This window comes from Haliotis cracherodii, unplaced genomic scaffold, assembly GCF_022045235.1.
Source record: "Haliotis cracherodii isolate W230 unplaced genomic scaffold, xgHalCrac1.p SCAF_23, whole genome shotgun sequence".
NCBI classification, from domain to species: Eukaryota; Metazoa; Mollusca; class Gastropoda; order Lepetellida; family Haliotidae; genus Haliotis; species Haliotis cracherodii.
In genome coordinates, this window is record NW_027266279.1 from 10,478,525 (window position 1) to 10,499,837 (window position 21,313).

Below are 21,313 nucleotides of genomic sequence, written 5' to 3' on the forward strand. Positions count from 1 at the left end.
TTTAGCAGTATTCCAGCAATATCACAGCGGCGGACACCAGAAATTGGCTTCACACATTGTAACCATGTCGGTAATTGAACCCGGGTCTTCGGCGTGACGAGCTAACGCTTAACCACTCGGCTACCCGACTGGCAGTGTTTGCTAGGCGACAGATACATTTGTCAGACTCAAGTCACTTACCACCTTTAATGTGGCAACAAATACTTCCATCGGCTAAAATTTCATGATTATTTTGCACAGAATTGTGAGCTGAAACTTCTCCATGTAACTCCAGTTATTAACACAAACTCTTCAAAATGAAATTCTAAGTGGGTTGGATGTATTTGACCTTGTTATAGCTTTCAAAGCCCCAAGTTAAGTATTTCTTGGCAAAATTGCATTTCAGTAACCATAAATTTGCATAATAAAGCATCAATCATAAATATTTCATGACAAATTTATGACTATGGGGCTTCAGAGGGTGTCAGGGTGATTATAAAGATGTCAACAAGCATATTGATATGTGGACCAGTTATGATATGATATCAAGGGCTAGCATATAGGCGACCTTGTGCTATAGGATTGCAACAATAAGAATATTCATATTCTTTTGAAATATGGTGAAGAGAATGTTAAGCCATTTTTAAAACATTAGAAATTTAGTTTAAATTGATGAGAGGATAGGCTCTTTCTGTTTTAAAATTTGAATTCTAAAGTCTTCTATGACTCAGCAAACAGCCTGAGTTTTGTTGGGCGGGTGGTGGGACTGTTTAAAAACTCGAATGTGACAGTCTACTTGTTTCAAAGATATTATTTCAGTGTTTCTTAAGCAAGCACTGAAGCTGAGGGGAAAACCACAGACAGTGGACCTTGTAAATATATAATTCTATACTTTTAGAAGCCCTTTCTCTGGGAGCACAATAACCCAAGAATATTCATCTCATGTGTCAACATTCACAGACTTATTTGTGGAATTCTCAATGTAGTTTATAAGGAGATGTTACTCCATCTTCCTCCTCTTCACGTGGCACGGACAATTATGCCTCACGACCCCTGACCTTTGCGACTGTCACCGACAGAATATGCAGATAAGTAAAGATGGGCGTTGAGATTATTTCAAAAGGCTTCTTTGAAATGAAAGAGTTTCGTCCGCTGTCACATTCCCTCGGTGTTGCCAATCACACGATGACACAGCCTCTTTTCGGTCCCACCATGTCCAGACGTGAGGTGAATCGTCTACCTTTGCGACGCGAACGTTGAAAAAGTTGTCAGGTGGTGTATACTCCTACTTTGTAAACATACGCCACAAATGAAGTGTAAGCCTCATCACTGTGAGTTCTCAGTTGACCCCGACCTTGTTTGATGTAGGTCAGCATAGGTCAGCGGCATATTTTCCCATTGGTCGGCTGATGAAGGGGTGCGGGGGAGAAGACAAGCTACCCCTCCCCTCCGGTCCCTTCCCCTCCATCATCCTAATCCCTCATCTATAGGGCAGCTCGCCGCAAATACCTTATTTAGACATTAGAGTGAACAAGTTGAGTCAGGTGTTCCGAGGTTGTAGTACCTTGACTAATATTTGTATTTGGGAGAAATGAATTTTTGAATACTTCAAATCCCCAGCTGTCTCCTCTGTGTAACGAAGCAAGTGAATTTAAGCTTTAAGAGTGTGATCTAATGATATGATAGCCTGGTCTTCAAATGCTAGTTTCTTCTCTTACCATATTTCTGTTGTGCATTTGGTGATGGGTGGATTAAGATAAGGGTTTTAAGCAGCATGTGTTTGGGTTTGATAACAGTTTAAGGAGGGCCAAGTGGTAGCCATGACGACAGAGGAAAATGCTGTCTGTGTGTGTTGTCTGTTCACGTCTGCTTGACTGTCTGTTGTATTGACTTGTCTCTCTGATGAACGCTGTCAGTATGGTTGTCTGTTAGTGTCTTGTTAGCTAAAGGAAATATATGTCTGTGTGTCCATTTGACACCTGAGTCTCTGAATCTGAATCAGGCTGAATGTGAATCTTCCTGTTTTGAATTTCTGTGTCAGAATGTTTAACTGTCAGTCTTTGTGTGTGTCTGTATGTGTGTGTGTGTGTGTGTGTGTGTCTGTATGTGTGTCTGCGTGTTTCTGTGTGTCTGTCTGTGTGTGTGTCTGTATGTGTGTCTGCATGTTTCTGTGTCTGTGTCTGTGTGTGTGTCTGTATGTGTGTCTGCATGTTTCTGTGTGTCTGTGTCTGTGTGTGTGTCTGCGTGTTTCTGTGTGTCTGCATCTGTGTGTCTCTGTATGTGTCTGCATGTTTCTGTGTGTGTGTGTGTCTGTGTGTGTGTCTTTATGTGTGTCTGCATGTTTCTGTGTGTCTGTGTCTGTGTGTGTGTCTGTATGTGTGTCTGCATGTTTCTGTGTGTGTGTGTCTGTGTGTGTGTCTGTATGTGTGTCTGCATGTTTCTGTGTGTCTGTGTCTGTGTGTGTGTCTTTATGTTTGTCTGCATGTTTCTGTGTGTCTGTGTCTGTGTGTGTGTCTGTATGTGTGTCTGCATGTTTCTGTGTGTCTGTGTCTGTGTGTGTGTCTGTATGTGTGTCTGCATGTTTCTGTGTGTCTGTGTCTGTGTGTGTATCTGTATGTGTGTCTGCATTTTTCTGTGTGTCTGTGTCTGTGTGTGTGTCTATGTGTGTCTGCGTGTTTCTGTGTGTCTGCGTCTGTGTTTGAGTGTAAATATACAACTTTTAAACAGCTGTCCTATATTAGCCGCTGAATGTTCTGAACTGACAGTTTGTGCCACACAAAGGCTATTATGTTTTCATGTGTTGTCAATGAGGAGGATGAGGCTCAAATGGGGTTTAACGTCATGTTCAAGATTATTGCACTTATATGGTGTGTCTGTATGTGAGTGTGCGCATGCACGCATGGGTGAGTGTGTCGGGTGTGTGGGTGGTGTACGTCAGAATATCAGTGTGTCTAATTAAATATGTGCCTGATAGAAAGTTTTGCTGACTTTACGCGTGTGAGTGTGTCCGTCCGTCTGTCAATCTGTCCTAAACGTATTTGTCCAAAAAATGTCAGTATACATATCACTGTCAACATGTCAGTACACAGTACACAGCATGTAAACTCTGAAACACTGCACCAGGACATCGCCGCCCATGTCCGTCTCCCATTTCCAGCGCATGTACATGTCACACCGAGGACTTCAGCGTGATTCTACACAGCCTTCAAACCTAGCACGTTTATACCCCCGACACACAAGGCTGTAACTGAACTGAGCAAGAATGACATGCAATTCCTACAAAGAACACATTTTGTACACGTCATTGTCCTCTGACGAAGCAGTTAATCAAAACCCCAGCCCCAGTCAGCCCAGGAAGATGTAGCCTCCATGTCAGGAGGAAGTGATGTGGGATGGTTGTGGTTGTTTTTTATTGCTCGGGATTCTTCTTCGTCTTTTCCTCCTTTTATCAGTTTTCCTCTCATTAATTGTAAGCTAATTCCTGGTGCCCCTTGCTGAGATGAAGGTGATAGTTAGGATCAAAAGTAGTTTGGGATATTTATCCATATATTTTGTTGACACCTTTAATTAACATGACCAAATTAATCTGATGATTTGAACAGAGGTGATACCCTAGAATTCAGAATTAATAATTGGAAATTGAAACATAGTATTTATGAACAGGGTTTGAAATTCTTTTGATTTTATAGTGCTGATTGTATGTTTACAAATATTAATGGCACAGTTGAAATATGTTCATACTGCAAAGAGGGCACAGTTAAAAATCAGCTTTTGTTTATTATTTGAAACAAATAATCATGACAATTAAACTAATGGAAAATTATGAACATTTTAATTCTCTTAATTCACAGTATGATTCACAAATACATATGGGCATTTGAAAATGAAAAAAGGGTTTGGTCATTCTAATTCTCAAAATTTCAAACTTACAACTGCTAAATATGTGTTGTGGGATGGGGTGTATCATGTATTTGTAAAATGTTGTACCTTTCAGTCCTACACCAGCAGAAACAGTCTAACACTTGATACCTTTCAATCCTACACCAGCAGAAACAGTCTAACACTTGATACCTTTCAATTCTACACCAGCAGAAACAGTCTAACACTTGATACCTTTCAATCCTACACCAGCAGAAACAGTCTAACACTTGATACCTTTCAATCCTACACCAGCAGAAACAGTCTAACACTTGATACCTTTCAATCCTACACCAGCAGAAACAGTCTAACACTTGATACCTTTCAATCCTACACCAGCAGAAACAGTCTAACACTTGGCACCATTCAATCTCACACCAGCAGAAACAGTCTAACACTTGAAACCTTTCAATCCTACACCAGCAGAAACAGTCTAACACTTGATACCTTTCAATCCTACACCAGCAGAAACAGTCTAACACTTGATACCTTTCAATCCTACACCAGCAGAAACAGTCTAACACTTGATACCTTTCAATCCTGCACCAGCAGAAACAGTCTAACACTTGATACCTTTCAATCCTACACCAGCAGAAACAGTCTAACACTTGAAACCTTTCAATCCTACACCAGCAGAAACAGTCTAACACTTGATACCTTTCAATCCTACACCAGCAGAAACAGTCTAACACTTGATACCTTTCAATCCTACACCAGCAGAAACAGTCTAACACTTGATACCTTTCAATCCTACACCCACTGAAACAGTCTAACACTTGGCATCTTTCAATCCTACAGCCACAGAAACAGTCTAAGACTTGACACCTTTCAATCCTACACCCACAGAAACAGTCTAACACTTGATACCTTTCAATCCTACACCAGCAGAAACAGTCTAACACTTGATACCTTTCAGTCCTACACCAGCAGAAACAGTCTAACACTTGATACCTTTCAGTCCTACACCCACAGAAACAGTCTAACACTTGATACCTTTCAATCCTACACCCACTGAAACAGTCTAACACTTGATACCTTTCAATCCTACACCATCAGAAACAGTCTAACACTTGGCGCCATTCAATCCCACACCAGCAGAAACAGTCTAACACTTGGCACCATTCAATCCCACACCAGCAGAAACAGTCTAACACTTGGCACCATTCAATCCCACACCAGCAGAAACAGTCTAACACTTGGTGCCATTCAATCCCACACCAGCAGAAACAGTCTAACACTTGGCACCATTCAATCCCACACCAGCAGAAACAGTCTAGCACTTGGCACCATTCAATCCCACACCAGCAGAAACAGTCTAACACTTGGCGCCATTCAATCCCACACCAGCAGAAACAGTCTAACACTTGATACCTTTCAATCCCACACCAGCAGAAACAGTCTAACACTTGGCGCCATTCAATCCCACACCAGCAGAAACAGTCTAACACTTGATACCTTTCAATCCCACACCAGCAGAAACAGTCTAACACTTGACACCATTCAATCCCACACCAGCAGAAACAGTCTAGCACTTGGCACCATTCAATCCCACACCAGCAGAAACAGTCTAACACTTGGTGCCATTCAATCCCACACCAGCAGAAACAGTCTAACACTTGGTGCCATTCAATCCCACTCCAGCAGAAACAGTCTAACACTTGACGCTTTCAATCCTACACCAGCAGAAACAGTCTAACACTTGGCGCCATTCAATCCCACACCAGCAGAAACAGTCTAACCCTTGGCGCCTTTGTTTCAGAGTGGAGGCTCCTTTGCTGGCCCTGGGTTGGAAGAGGATAGCTGACAAGTATGATGAGCGCTTCCGACTCAAGTGGGTGGAATGCAAGAGTAGAATCAACTACTCTGCTTTCAGAGAAGGTAATATGTTTGGACGGTGTGGTCAGCAAGGCTGTAGTGACATGTTCAGTTTGATCAATATAGAAATGCCAAACTGGGTAAAGAAGCCGTCGATTCTGTAGTTATTGAAAAATAAAAACATGTATGATAATTCCCTTTCCCTATCTACATGATCATTACATAACATAGGTACAAGTCCTGAATGATTTTCTGTAATTGTTAGCTTCACTGGTAAGACCCACGGAGCGTATATGAATGGCAGCGTCTATGCATGTAGGAACCACAGTGTCACATAACACCAAAGGATTTTTAATAAGAAAAGGTTATGAGGTTTATGTACTTTTTCTTCATTGGAAAGATATGTCCCACAAGGACATATTCTGACTGAGCAAATTACTGGCTTTGTGGCCTGTTGTGGCAGTTCACAGCTCGGGTACTCCTATCTTACTCACTCAGTTGAATAAAACCCTGTTTACCCTCATGTATTATTTATATATTACTCAAAAGAAGTTAAGGACCATCCAGTTCTTTCATTTTATTATAGTTTATGTCATGACAGATTTACTGTGGAAACATGATAGAAACGAGGGCATGGCATGAGTGAGTTAGTGAGTGAGTATGGTTTTACGCCGCTTTTAGCAATATTCAAGCAATATCACGACGGGGGACACCAGAAATGGGCTTCACACATTGTACCCATGTCGGGAATCGAACCCGGGTCTTCGGCGTGACGAGCGAACGCTTTAACCACTAGGCTACCCGACCGCCCCGGCATGGCATGAAAGATTAATTTTAGTAATAGGGAAAAAGCGTGTCATCCTTAAATTCTTTTGAGTGGTATCATTACTATTTTAATCCTTGAATCAAACCTGATCTTTCATGCAGAAAAACTACATTCATTTGAAAGTGAAAAAAATATAACGATATTCATAAATTCAGCTATGAGAGATCAGGCTACAGTCATTGATGAATCTGATATCTAAACAGAGACGATAAACAAGAGAATCAATTAAAGCTGACATTTATGTTGGGAGGACTAGACATGCACATGCTGTGTCCCAGAAATGTAAGATGAATTTTGATCAGATTACATTTGGGTGCAGGGAAGCATCACCAGACACCATTTATATATGACTCAATACAAATATGTCAACAGGGTGTGTTTAGTTAACAAATCCCCTGCATCGTTGTATGCGAGACCACGACCTTATGTTCCACAGTGAGAAGGTACACCAGCAGTCGGAGAAAAAACAGACATTTGGTAATCATGTGGATGTTTTTGACAATGTACACTTTTTTGGAGTGTTTGAATGTTTGTTTGTTCTTGTGTTGGGATGTGCTTTGAATATGAGTTCTGAAATACCGTATTCGACGTAATAAGCGCACCGCTCTAATAAGCGCCCGTAGCGATATTTGCTAATATATTGGCATGTGAACAATCCCAATTAGCACCCCTTCCGATTGATCAATGTACACAAGACTTATTTATTCGTGTATAATACGCACTCGTGTGTTATATGCACCCTTAATTATGGGCAATTAAATTCTGGAAAAATGTATCTGTCGTTTATAAACAGTCTGGCCGTCAGCATAAATTTATCTTTCAACTCTGTTTTTTCAACCAAATTAATATTCTAATAAGAGCCCCTTATTTCTAATTTTTAGAGTCCCCTGGGCGCTTATTACGTCGAATATGGTAGATTAACCATCAAGTAAGTGATTGGTGATGGTTGTATGTATTTCAGTGAAAGTATGAGAGAATATCGTTTTATTTTATTGTGTAATTTCGTCAAGTTAGACTCAAACCGGTGGTTTATAGTGTTAGCAACAATCAGCAGTACTTGGGTGATATAATGTTGTACTTGAGTCTGGACAAGACAAACCAGTGGTTGATGGTGTGAGCAAATATTTACATTGTGTGGACATGATGACATGAGTAGTGGGTCAAATCCATGGATTATGTCATGGCAGCTGTAGAATGTTCAAACATTATGTCAAGGCAGCTGTAGAATGTTCATACATTATGTCAAGGCAGCTGTAGAATGTTCAAACATTATGTCAAGGCAGCTGTAGAATGTTCATACATTATGTCAAGGCAGCTGTAGAATGTTCATACATTATGTCAAGGCACCTGTAGAATGTTCATACATTATGTCATAGCAGCTGTAGAATGTTCATACATTATGCCAAGGCAGCTGTTGAATGTTCATACATTATGTCAAGGCAGCTGTAGAATGTTCATACATTATGTCAAAGCAGCTGTAGAATGTTCATACATTATGTCAAGGCAGCTGTAGAATGTTCATACATTATGTCAAGGCAGCTGTAGAATGTTCATACATTATGTCAAGGCAGCTGTAGAATGTTCATACTTTAGATCAAGGCAGCTGTAGAATGTTCATACATTATGTCAAGGCAGCTGTAGAATGTCCAAGCTTTATGTAAAGGCGGCTGGAGAATATTCGTACATTGTCTCAAGGCAGCTGTAGAAGGTCTATGCATTGTCCCAAAGCAGCGGTAGGATGTTCATATAATATTTCAAGTCAGCTGCAGAATGTTTTTCAGAATGTTAAAACATTAGCTCCATGTAGTTGGGGATTGTCCATGCATTATCTCAACATTACTGCAGAATTTCTTTGTTCATGTCTTATCTCATCACGGATGTAGAATGTTTCATCATTGTCTCAAAGTAGATACAAGCTGCTCAGGGGTTATATCGGCTCATGCGTTTCATCAAAGTGAGTGAGTATGGTTTTACGCCGCTTTTAGCAATATTCCAGCAATATCAGGGCGGAGGACACCAGAAATGGGCTTCACACATTGTTCACATGTCGGGAATCGAACCCGGGTTTTCGGCGTGACGAGCGAACGCTTTAACCACCAGGCTACCTGACCGCCCCTAAACATTAAAGAATATTCTGTTATTAACCCAAAACTTATGCAGCAATATATGTCTTATCTCCTGCAAGTTTTTACAACATTTATTATCATTTTTACAATAGAAGTAGCAAAAATATTATATTTGACATCTCATTTGCCTTGGAATAATTTTGCCATCAACTTTAACCCAAAACATTAAGGTATATAGACAACAGAACCTAAGTAGCAAAAAGTGACCCGTGAAGATTCCGGGGTAGAATAGGTCTTCAGCAATCCATGCTTGCCGTAAAAGGTGACTATGCTTGTCGTAAAAAGCGACTAACTGGATCGGGTGGTCAGGCTCGCTGACTTTGTTGACGCATGTCATCGATCCCAATTGCCTGGATCGATGCTCATGATATTAATCACTGGATTGTCTGGTCCAGACTCGATTATTTACAGACAGACGTCATATGGCTGGAATATTGCTGAGTGCTGAGTTAAACAAAAAACCAACAACAACAAGTAGCAAAAGGTTCCTGTCATTTCAAAACATGTGTTTCATCTATTTTCTGGTCTGCATTTTATGCTATCACTATTTTCAATCTAAGTGCACATACAATGACAAAATAATTGGATGCATGCATGTCACATGTTCCACATGAAGATCAATGCAACAACATAGTTTTGGTAAACATTTCATGCTGCATAAAATAGGCAGCATTCACCTGACTTCACCACACATAAAAGCAAAGGAGAGGGATGCATCGGTGTATCCAGGTTGTAAATTTGCCATTCACAGAAAGTTTGACTGATGTTTTTGTTCAGCGATAATTTATTGCTAATGACCCATTTGTGTTCACAATTTCTCAAAAATATAATTCACCTTTTCTTCTCCAATGAAGGTAGAATTATGTACATAATGGGCGATGTATGTTGGGTTTTTTTTAATGTTAATGGCATATGGGGGACACGTGTTAATCAAGGGATATTTGTCATTGATTGTGTGATTATATTGCATAAGAGCTTTCTGTAAAGGTGGAGGAGACAGGTGGCCCAGTTATCTAAGGCATAGCAATTCACTGAGAAGCATTGCATCCCCTGAACAAGCTAGAAACCTATGATTGGTTCGAATCTCGGTTCGCTTGATTCAAGTTCTAGGTTTGTCATGCCCATGCATGTTGGTTTCACCAAAGTAGTAAATGTCTGAGACCTGCATTACTTCAGGCTTTCCTCGCACATTATGCTGACGCAATGCGATAATTGGAATACTGTTCAAAGCGGTGTTAAACCCAACTCACCCACTGTTAAGTGAGCAGTGATGTTAGCAGAGTTGTGTCCCTTAGCAAGCGTGGATCTGCTTGTCATGAGTCTGAATTCATATGATTCATGGCCATTATCATCCCTGAACCTGGTATTCGAATCCACAATTAGCAGATCCTGGTACAAAAAAGTGGCATAAGTCAACACATCAAATTGCAGTGTCTTAGGCCTCTAATCTACCTGGTCTGCTGGTCTAAAGTCTGTCTGTCCCACATAGGGCCTGTTAAGAACCATTCCACTACACGGGTACTTTGATAAGTGAAAAAAAAGAATTAAAATATATATCAAATGTTTCAAATTGTCTTGAAAGGGCCTTGAATCTGGCAGTCCATCCTCGAAAAGATATTTCTTTTGAAAGCACATTTAGGGTTTACTTTCATCCTGAAATAGTGGGATCATTGCCTAAAAAGCCTTAATTTTGGTGACTTGAGTTCTGTATGAACCATGTTCTTAATGTAAGGTCATTGTAAAACTCAAACTGTTTTTAAATATTTATGATTGTTGTTGGAGTGCATGGCCTGCATCTGTATGTGTTTGTTCTTATTTGTATAGGGGCGGTCGGGTAGCCAAGTGGTTAAAGCGTTCGCTCGTCACGTCGAAGACCCGGGTTCGATTCCCGACATGGGTACAATGTGTGAAGCACATTTCTGGTGTCCCCGCCGTGATATTGCTGGAATAATGCTAAAAGCGGCGTAAAACCATACTCACTCACTCTTATTTGTATAAGGGGGCACGGGTGGCCCAGTCATCTAATCAGCTGTGCAGAGTTGCGTCCCTTGGGCACGCCAGAAACCTATGATTGTGGGTTCGAATCCATGTTCACCCCGATTATGTTTCTAGGTTTGTCAGCACCATACCTGTGCTGGTGGGTTTCACCGAAATGGAAAACGTCTGAGACCTGCATCACTTCGGGCTCTCCTCCCACATTAAGCTGACACGCTGTGATATAACTGGAATACTGTTAAAACAGCGTTAAACATAACTCACTCACTCACTATTGGTATAAAATTGGAAGTGGTGGAGGAAGTCATAATCATAAAAATAAATCTGCCTTGTGTAATCTATGTTTGCATATTTATCTGATCATTATCCTGACACAACATATTCTTTGTCCTCAGAAATGAAATTTTGACAAACTTTAAACCGGAACACCAGATAAGCTTTCTATATTCAATCCCAGGAGAAAAAAACTTTCCTCTCTGGTTTCACTGACAGTGAGTTTGTCATTTGTAAAGTTGTGAAATCCAATGCCAGTAAACCCTACCCTGTGGAGAGGAGCCTCACTGTAACCTACAAAGAAACTTTCTTGAATAGCCAAGGGTTGGATGTCGACGTGGTGTTTATTTTGTGGCTACGCTGCATGGGGAGACATTACACTGTGTAGCTTGGGGGGTCAGATTTCATAATACAACATTATGTCCCTTCATGGTACAATCACATTCCAATCGTGGTTGCCCCCCTTCCCCATTTCTTCCAAACCGTCCCCCCTCCTATCAACCACGCCCAAATCTGACCCCTTTTAAGACCTGTTTCACAATCTGTAAGCTGTTCGTGCTTATGGCTTGCTGCTCGTATGCTGAGTGTTTTAACTGGAGGTTTCGCATTTTATCGTTTCGATTGAAACTGAATCTGTCATTCATCTTACTTTGGGGAGGTTTTTTCCACTGTTTATTTTTTTCTAAAAATTCAGCATGATGAAATATTTAATATTTAATGAAATAATGAAAAGAGGTACCGTATTCGACGTAATAAGCGCCCAGGGCGCTCTCAATATTAGAAATAGGGGGCTCTTATTAGAATATTATTTTGGTGGGAAAAAAACAGTGTTGAAAGATAAATTTTGTGCTTTATGCTGACAGCCTGAAATGTTTATATACGAGAGATACATATTTCCAGAATTTGATTGCCCATAATTAAGGGTGCATATAACAAACGAGTATTAAACGCAAATATAAAGTGTTGTGTACATTGATCAATCTGAAGTGGTGCTAATTGGGATTGTTCACTAGCCAATATGTTAGCAAATATCGCCATGGGCGCTTATTAGAGCGGGGTGCTTATTACGTCCAATACGGTAAATATTTGATGAGAGTTGGAATAGTGAAGAGTGGACATGATCATTACTTGAACACCAGCCCCTGCATCGTGTGCTCACCGACAACGGTATATCCTACAGTACATAGTGGGCTGCACAGCCATCCATATTATTTCCTAAACTCAGCTTCACTGAGAGCAGGTTGGTGAAAGAAAATAAAACAAAACAAACAAAAATGCTGTTTTTTCACTGCGATGTTGTCTGTTTCAAATAGGGGCAGTCGGGTAGCCTAGTGGTTAAAGCGTTCGCTTGTCACGCAGAAGACCCGGGTTCGATTCCCAACATGGGTACAATGTGTGAAGACCATTTCTGGTGTCCCCCGATGTGATATTGCTGGAATATTGCTAAAAGCGGCGTAAAACCAAACTCACTCACTGTTTCAAATAGTTGCAACGCTGGTTCACAAGTTAAAATCTTGACCTCAAGGGTCCAAAACTTTATGGGATTATAAAACTTACCAAAAAGATGTGCTTCTCAAGCTCTCATCATCGTCATTGTATTATTTTCATAGTATTTTACTATCAGTGTTGAGAGCTTTCAATACTAAGAGCTGAATGAAAGTCGAAAATTAATCTGTTTTGGCCGCGTTACATCCCTGCTTTGAATATCCTTTTGATAAAATATGAAATGGGAGATTTCTTTCCCCAGGTTGTAAATTGGGGGGATATGAATTTGTTTATGTTTTGGTAGAGTTTATATGCAGAGCTCCAGATAACTTTTTGAACAATTGAGTTTTTACTCTAGGGTTTCTATTTTTATTGGGTTATTACATTTTTCATTGGGTAACCAATATACTGTACTGTCAGCTGTGACAAGTCACTGATACTATAATGTCAGCTGTGACAAGTCACTGATACTATACTGTCAGCTGTAACAAGTCACTGATTCTGTTCTGTCAGCTGTGAAAGTCACTGATACTATACTGTCAGCTGTAACAAGTCACTGATTCTGTACTGTCAGCCGTGACAAGTCACTGATTCTGTACTGTCAGCTGTAACAAGTCACTGATACTGTACTGTCAGCTGTGACAAGTCACTGATACTATAATGTCAGCTGTAACAAGTCACTGATACTATACTGTCAGCTGTGACAAGTCACTGATACTGTACTGTCAGCCGTGACAAGTCACTGATTCTGTACTGTCAGCTGTGACAAGTCACTGATTCTGTACTGTCAGCTGTGACAAGTCACTGATACTGTACTGTCAGCTGTGACAAGTCACTGATACTATAATGTCAGCTGTGACAAGTCACTGATACTATACTGTCAGCCATGACAAGTCACTGATTCTGTACTGTCAGCTGTGACAAGTCACTGATACTGTACTGTCAGCTGTGACAAGTCACTGATACTATAATGTCAGCTGTGACAAGTCACTGATACTATAATGTCAGCTGTGACAAGTCACTGATACTATAATGTCAGCCATGACAAGTCACTGATTCTGTACTGTCAGCTGTGACAAGTCACTGATTCTGTACTGTCAGTTGTGACAAGTCACTGATACTATAATGTCAGCTGTGACAAGTCACTGATACTATAATGTCAGATGTGACAAGTCACTGATACTATAATGTCAGCTGTGAAAGTCACTGATTCTGTACTGTCAGCTGTGACAAGTCACTGATTCTGTACTGGTCTGTTTATCAAATTTAACCCCCCCCCCCCCCCAAAATAATTAATTTTTTAAATTCTCACAGTATTACTCTACTCTGGGAAAACATGTTAAATGCATTATAAAATGAGTTATCATGATGTGTTGTGTAATAATGCGGATCCAAAAGAAAGAAGACGAAGGACATATATGGGCAATGTACTTATATGGAGAACAGTTGTGAATGTACTGTGTGAAACAGGTGGAGGCGAGCTGTACGTCAGATCCTGGCTGCATACCGGGAATACCAGGAAACACCTGGCTGGCTGTGCTGCATGCTGAGTAAACACAGGGCCGGGGTAGATGTGTCCGCATGGAGGAGATAGCTGTGCAGGTGGAGGGTTGATAAATGTGTCTCTGTGGGGTGGAAAGACCTATATATGTGGGTCAGCATGGGATGTAGGGGTGGAATGGATTTAAGTGGATAGATGTGTCAGCATGGGTTAAATAGATGTTTAGGCATGTATAGTGGATAGATGTGTAAGCATGGGTGAAATAGATGTTTAGGTATTGAGTGGATAGATGTGTCAGCATGTGTTAAATAGATGTTAAGGCATGGATAGTGGATAGATGTGTAAGCATGGGTGAAATAGATGTTTAGGTATTGAGAGGATAGATGTGTCAGCATGTGTTAAATAGATGTTTAGGCATGGATAGTGGATAGATGTGTAAGCATGGGTTAAATAGATGTTTAGGTATTGAGTGGATAGATGTTAAGGCATAGGTTAAATAGATGTTTAGGCATTGAGTGTGTTCATGTGTAAGCATGGGTGAAATAGATGTTTAGGCATGGAGTGGATAGATGTGTTGGCATGGGTCTGATCAGTGTGGAATGGGTAGATAAGAATACAATAGACAACTGATCCATGGCATTCTGTTTTTTATTTGGACATTGTAATGTCAAAGCAGTCATTGTTGTCATGTTAAACGGACCTGTATTACAGTAGGGGGCTGTATGCTGCAGGCAGTCTGAGAAGCCTGACTTGTTTCACGAGGAATTTATGGATGAGAACCTCCTGTTTTATATCTGTAACCCTGTGTGATATGTCTCTGTCAAAATAAAGCATTTGTCCCTTGTGCATTGAGAGTATAATCTCTTTCAATAATTTGCATTGCTCGATTTTAAAAGAACATCGTTGATGTTGTTTTGTGGAATTTAGGTCATCTTCTTTAATTTCTTAACACCTGACGTTTGTCTTGATTTGCATAAAGAAACTATTTTGCTGATTTCTGTACTTTCCTTGTTGACAAAATGTCACAATATATGTATTTATTTTATTTCATTTTGGATACAAATTCTTGCAGTAAATTCCCATAGTAAGTTAATGGTTATGAAAGAAGCAAAAAACGTAAATACTTGAGTGAATATAATTTTCATTCATATTCTCTTGGGGACTATTTAAAATGGCATTGCTGACAAAGAGAAATTGATGTGCCCTTTGTGTATTTCATACCTCATGTCAGGCTGACAACTGGGAGGATGAAATTCAACCACAATAATTTCGTGAAAGGTTACAGCCATGATAGAATTGCTTGAAATTGTGTTTTCATGCTTTTATGCGGGTCTGCCATATATTCTTTTAAGTCAGATTTAAGGAAGCTTATTCCCTATTGATGACCCTGCTTCAGTGATGTACTGTATGTTTCAAAAGATTCTTAGACCGCCTCTGTGGTTTAGTGGTACAGCGTCCGCCCGGAGAGCGGAAGGTCCGGTGTTCGATCCCCAGCCGCGTCATACCAAAAGACATTAAACATGTTAAAAGATGGTACTTGTTGTTACCCTGTCTGGTGCTCTGCATTAAGAGGCTAAAACAAGGACTGGTCGGCTCGGAGTCAGTATACTGTGTCTGAGTGGGATATTCATGTTAAACTGTGGCATGGTATCTCAGTGAGCTAGCACTATAAATCGGCATCAGTCCGGACTAGTACAAGCAGCCACACAAACACACACACGTACATGCACGTTGCTATATAAGTGTAATAATCTTGGACGCGACATTAAACCCCATTTCACCTCACCTTCAAAAGATTCTTATACATGTATCAACTCCGTGGGGATTCTTGGTTAGAATTGCTTCTCAGCAAGATGCAGCCATGTTGATTGGGTGGTCAGACTCGGTGACTTGGTTCATTGCGTGTCATCGTACCCCGACAACGTGGATATTGTTGGATATATCACGGGACTTGATTATTTACATGCCACTGTCATATCACTGCTTTAAACAAACAAACAAACAAACAAACAAATTATGCGTGTATCCTTTAATAAATCTGCTACATTGCATGGCTTGGGATGTTAGTTATCAGGAATCCTATTTCAGGTACATACTGTTTTTATAGCAGTTTTATCATCTCTCAGAGCCCTGCGTTCATATTTGAAGATATGCTCAGTTTCCAGAAGACACGTGTTGCCCTCTTCCATCAGCTTAAAGAATGTGTCATGCACAGCAATGAAGCCATCCGTATACATGATCTGTTCAGAAAATCTGTTTTTCCATCCAACTTTGCTGGGAGTGCTCTTTAGCACCTGGTACCTAAAATATGCACAGTGCAAGGTAAATATGTGAGGGATTTGTGTTCCCACATCAACTGTATCCTTGCACCTTGATTTTATGTCTTCAGTGCGAACTGGTCAATTTCCACCTCACCTTTAACCCCAATTTACTGTCATCATTCATGTCCAACACAGACTTTTAGATGGCTGAGTTGACACAGCCTGTGTGAGGTCCAGATTTAGACCAACAACAAATAGACTTTAACTGTGAGCATCCGTAATTAGCATGACCAGCTTCACCTGGCCTTACACTGGGAGCAGACGTCCTACACTGGGTGCTGACACCCAATACCGGGTGCAGACACCTTTCACTGGGTGCAGATGTTCTACACTTGGAGAAAATGGCCAACAGTGGAAGCAGAAATCCTATATTGGGTGCTGACACCTTTCGCTCGATGCAGATGCAGACACCTTTCACTGGGTGCAGATGTTCTACACTTGGAGAAAATGCCCAACAGTGGAAGCAGAAATCCTATATTGGATGCTGACACCTAACACTTGTAGCAGACACCCAACACTGGGAGCAGACACCTAACACTGGGAGCAGACGTCCTACGCTAGGTGCTGACACCCCATACCGGGTGCAGACACCTTTCACTGGATGTTTTACTACTGGGAGAAAATGGCCAACAGTAGAGGCAGACATCCTATCTTGGGAGCAGACACCCAACACTAGAAGCAGACACCTAACACTAGAAGCAGACACCTAACACTGGGTGCAGACACCTTCCACTGGATGTTCTACACTGGGAGAAAATGGCCAACAGTAGAGGCAGACATCCTATCTTGGGTGCTGACACCTTTCGCTCGATGCAGATGCAGATGCTCTACACTGGGTGCAGACACTTTTCACTGGGTGCAGACACTTTTCACTGGGTGCAGATGCTCTACACTAGGTGCAGACACCCAACACTGGGAGCAGACGCTTTTCACTGGGAGCAGGCACCCAACACTTGCTGCAGACGCCCAACATTGGGTGCAGATGCTCTACACTGGGAGCAGGCACCCAACACTTGCTGCAGACGCCCAACACTGGGTGCAGATGCTCTACACTGGGAGCAGGCACCCAACACTTGCTGCAGACGCCCAACACTGGGTGCAGATGCTCTACACTGGGAGCAGGCACCCAACACTTGCTGCAGACGCCCAACACTGGGTGCAGATGCTCTACACTGGGAGCAGGCACCCAACACTTGCTGCAGACGCCCAACACTGGGTGCAGATGCTCTACACCGGGAGCAGGCACCCAACACTTGCTGCAGACGCCCAACACTGGGTGCAGATGCTCTACACTGGGAGCAGGCACCCAACACTTGCTGCAGACGCCCAACACTGGGTGCAGATGCTCTACACTGGGAGCAGGCACCCAACACTTGCTGCAGACGCCCAACACTGGGTGCAGATGCTCTACACTGGGAGCAGGCACCCAACACTTGCTGCAGACGCCCAACACTGGGTGCAGATGCTCTACACCGGGAGCAGGCACCCAACACTTGCTGCAGACGCCCAACACTGGGTGCAGATGCTCTACACTGGGAGCAGGCACCCAACACTTGCTGCAGACGCCCAACACTGGGTGCAGATGCTCTACACTGGGAGCAGGCACCCAACACTTGCTGCAGACGCCCAACACTGGGTGCAGATGCTCTACACCGGGAGCAGGCACCCAACACTTGCTGCAGACGCCCAACACTGGGTGCAGATGCTCTACACTGGGAGCAGGCACCCAACACTTGCTGCAGACGCCCAACACTGGGTGCAGATGCTCTACACTGGGAGCAGGCACCCAACACTTGCTGCAGACGCCCAACACTGGGTGCAGATGCTCTACACTGGGAGCAGGCACCCAACACTGGTAGCAGTACAGCATTCCTGTTGAGCTCTCAGTCATGGTTGACAAGCCCATAATTTTAAAATTGAGCAAACAAGGTGTAAAATATGAGGTGTGTCACCTGTACTGCAGGTTTGTTTGTGTTGAACTGGTTTGTCATAAATATACTCAACGTTTAGATTTATGGAGATGAATTATTCTTCACAGACACATTCTTTGTTTTGGTTTGTGCAATCATTTTAATAATTTATGTCCTCAGTAGATACATCCTATTTTCTGATTTAAAGAAATTTATTCAAATGTTTAAGAATGGCTAAAGTAATGTTTTCAGTTGTATTTATCGGATATTCATTTTGTTTGTATTTTGTATGATTGCAGTCGACAGTACCGCTTTATAATAAGAGTTGAATAGGGAGTGTCTGCTGTCAGTGTACCCTGACTATAGGTTGATGCTCATGCTATCAACCACTGATTTGTCCAGACTTGATTATTTAGAGACTCCCATGATATAACTGGAATATTGGTGACTGTGCCATGAATATAACCTTTTACATACATATTAATAATATTATTTTCCTGCAGTAATCATATAAAAGATCTTTTATGCATGTATCTGTCATTCTAGATACTCAGGGAAATGTTGTCATTGTTTGTTTTTTTAAAATAAATTTCTGCTGCAAGATTATAGTTGTAAAAAGCTGGCTCATTATGAGGAAGATCCAGATTAGATTCCACAATTGGTTGCAATGTCTGAAGCCTGGTGTTTCCTGCTATTGTTTTATATGGCTGTAATATTGTTTGAAATATTGTCCTCACAAAAATTGGGCGGTCGGGTAGCTAAGTGGCTAAAGCGTTCGCTCGTCACGCCAAAGACCCGGGTTCGATTCCTAACATGGGTACAATGTGTGAAGCCCATTTCTGGTGTCCCCTGTCGTGATATTGCTTGAATATTGCCAAAAGCGGCGTAAAACCGTACTCACTCACTCACTCAAATATTATTTCACTCCACACTCATATACAATCACAAAGGTCAAATGACAATGATGAACAGTTTGTACATGATAATCTTCATCTTTGGAAATGTTTTAAGTCATGTTGTACTCCTAACACCAACATGACACATTGGATTTTTATAATATTAAGACTGTGTGAAGTCATATGTCAGCTTATTCACACTTCAGACACATGTGATTTTAAGGATTTGGAAACTGTGTTGGAAGTGTTTCAGCTCTAGGCACACTTTTGACATGGGAGTCAAAGGATTTCAATACGTGTGAATAGTACTGCAAATCCCCGATTAAAGGCCTGCTTGAATAAACGCTGGATTTGAGGGCCTGTCACAGATATGAAATCTGCCCGGAATAATGCTTGGTCAAATTTGCTCAGATCACCCCAACTGGAAATCAGAGAGATTGAAGATCATTTCTGAATTTGATCAGTTTTTTAAAATATCAACATAATATTGAATGAATAAATGTTCTTTTTTTTAGTAAACTTTCAATATGCAGGGTTCACAGAATAGACAAATGTCAGGGTTGTCAAATGAGGGAATTAAAGTCAGTCCAGGGTTGAGATCTGGTGTTAGATTTGCCACTGGTTGACTGACAGATGGCAACGTGTTCTCAGAACATGTCCCCCGCCATGTTTCCCTCTGGGGATGGGACAAGGAGGATATGAAGCTGAGTTGAAGTTCAAGGACAGTTATGATCTGTCTGATGGTCTCCTTGTCTTATTTGGTCACCGTGTGACATGTTGACATTGTTCTGATACTAGGGTTAGTACACGGAGTTTATGACTTGGGGAAGGATTTACACAGGCTCTTCCAAACACTGAATGGGTAGTTTTCAAAAGATTGTTCATGTTTCACTAAGTTGCAGCCCCATGAAACAGGACTGCTTTGAGATCTTGTTGAAATTTGACTGCTCCCTGTGATTTTTCTTGTGTCTATAACACAAAGATTATTAACAGTAGAGAATATTCATCTGTGGACTTCCTGGGAACGATCCTGGGAAATTCATTGGCACACATCCTGAAAGGGTCAAATGGGAAAGTTTGAAGATAGGAAAAAAAATTCAAAAGAGTTTGTGGTTACACTTTCTCAAAAAGTATTAATGCATTTATCATTAAACTTGGTATGTGCGTTATCTAGTCCTGCTTTGAAAAGGTTTTGTCAAGTTTAGTCAAAGGTCAGCATTCAGCTTTTCGTAATAGATAGTGACATCATTTTCAGATTCTGAGGACTTATTGGGACTTAAAGGGAAGGAAAAGTGAAAAAAATCGATTGATTGTGATTTTGTGACAGATATGAATTTTTCAGTATACATTAATTTTCTAAGAGAAAAAAATTCATAACATTTGAAGAAAGTATTTAAATGTCCAAGTGAAAGTGTTGATATCACAAGCTCTGTAATTGCTTTCTAAAACAAACCTACCGAATTCAAAGTAATAAGCGCCCAGGGTGCTCTCAAAATTAGAAACAGGGGGCTCTTATTTGAATATAATTATGGTGAAAGAGTTGAAAGATCGTAAATTTCATGGTTTATGCTGACAGCCTGAAATGATACTAAAGAAAAGTCTGTACGTATTATACATGACAGATATATTTTTCCAGAATTTAATTGCCCGTAATTAAGGGTGCATCTAACACACGAGTGCATATTATACACGAATATATAAGTGTACATTGATCAATGGGAAGGGTGCTAATTGGGATTGTTCACTAGCCAATATATCAGCAAATATCACTGTGGGCGCTTATTACATCGAATACAGTATTTAGGGACGTGGCCTACAGCTACCGTCTCAGCGATGCAGTGGTGCATGACAAATATTTCATTTGCTGATATACGCGTACAGATTTGGTTGCAGCGTCTTTCTTCAGTCTATATATAGAAACATCAGGAAGTGGTTGGCTGCAATTCAAACATCATTCAATAACAAATCTAAAATGTGGTTATTTCTGTTAATCCTACAAATATAACATTACATAGACTGTTGAGTGTATCAAACCACCTTTGATCTTGACATTGTCAATAATAAAAATAACAATTAATATCTGTAGGTTGCATTTAATGACTAACATCCTGTTTGGGTAAATAAATCACCTGCTGTCCTCGGTCGTAATCCACATAATGAATAACTGTTGGACTAATCCCCTGAGAAGGCATCCTCTGTTGTTGCTAATTCAGCGACCCGTGAAGATTCCGGGGTAGAATAGGTCTTCAGCAACCCATGCTTGCTGTA

General features: G+C 41.1%; 1 protein-coding gene across 1 annotated transcript in view; it reads left to right on the top strand.

Moving 5' to 3' along the window:
- Positions 1 to 21,313, top strand: part of LOC139471814 (uncharacterized) — a 125,976-nt gene that overhangs the window by 94,558 nt on the left and 10,105 nt on the right. Inside the window, exon 7 of the mRNA XM_071254311.1 lies at positions 5,657 to 5,775. Within this exon, the coding sequence (XP_071110412.1) occupies positions 5,657 to 5,775 (119 nt within the window). The remainder of the gene's footprint in view (positions 1 to 5,656; positions 5,776 to 21,313) is intronic.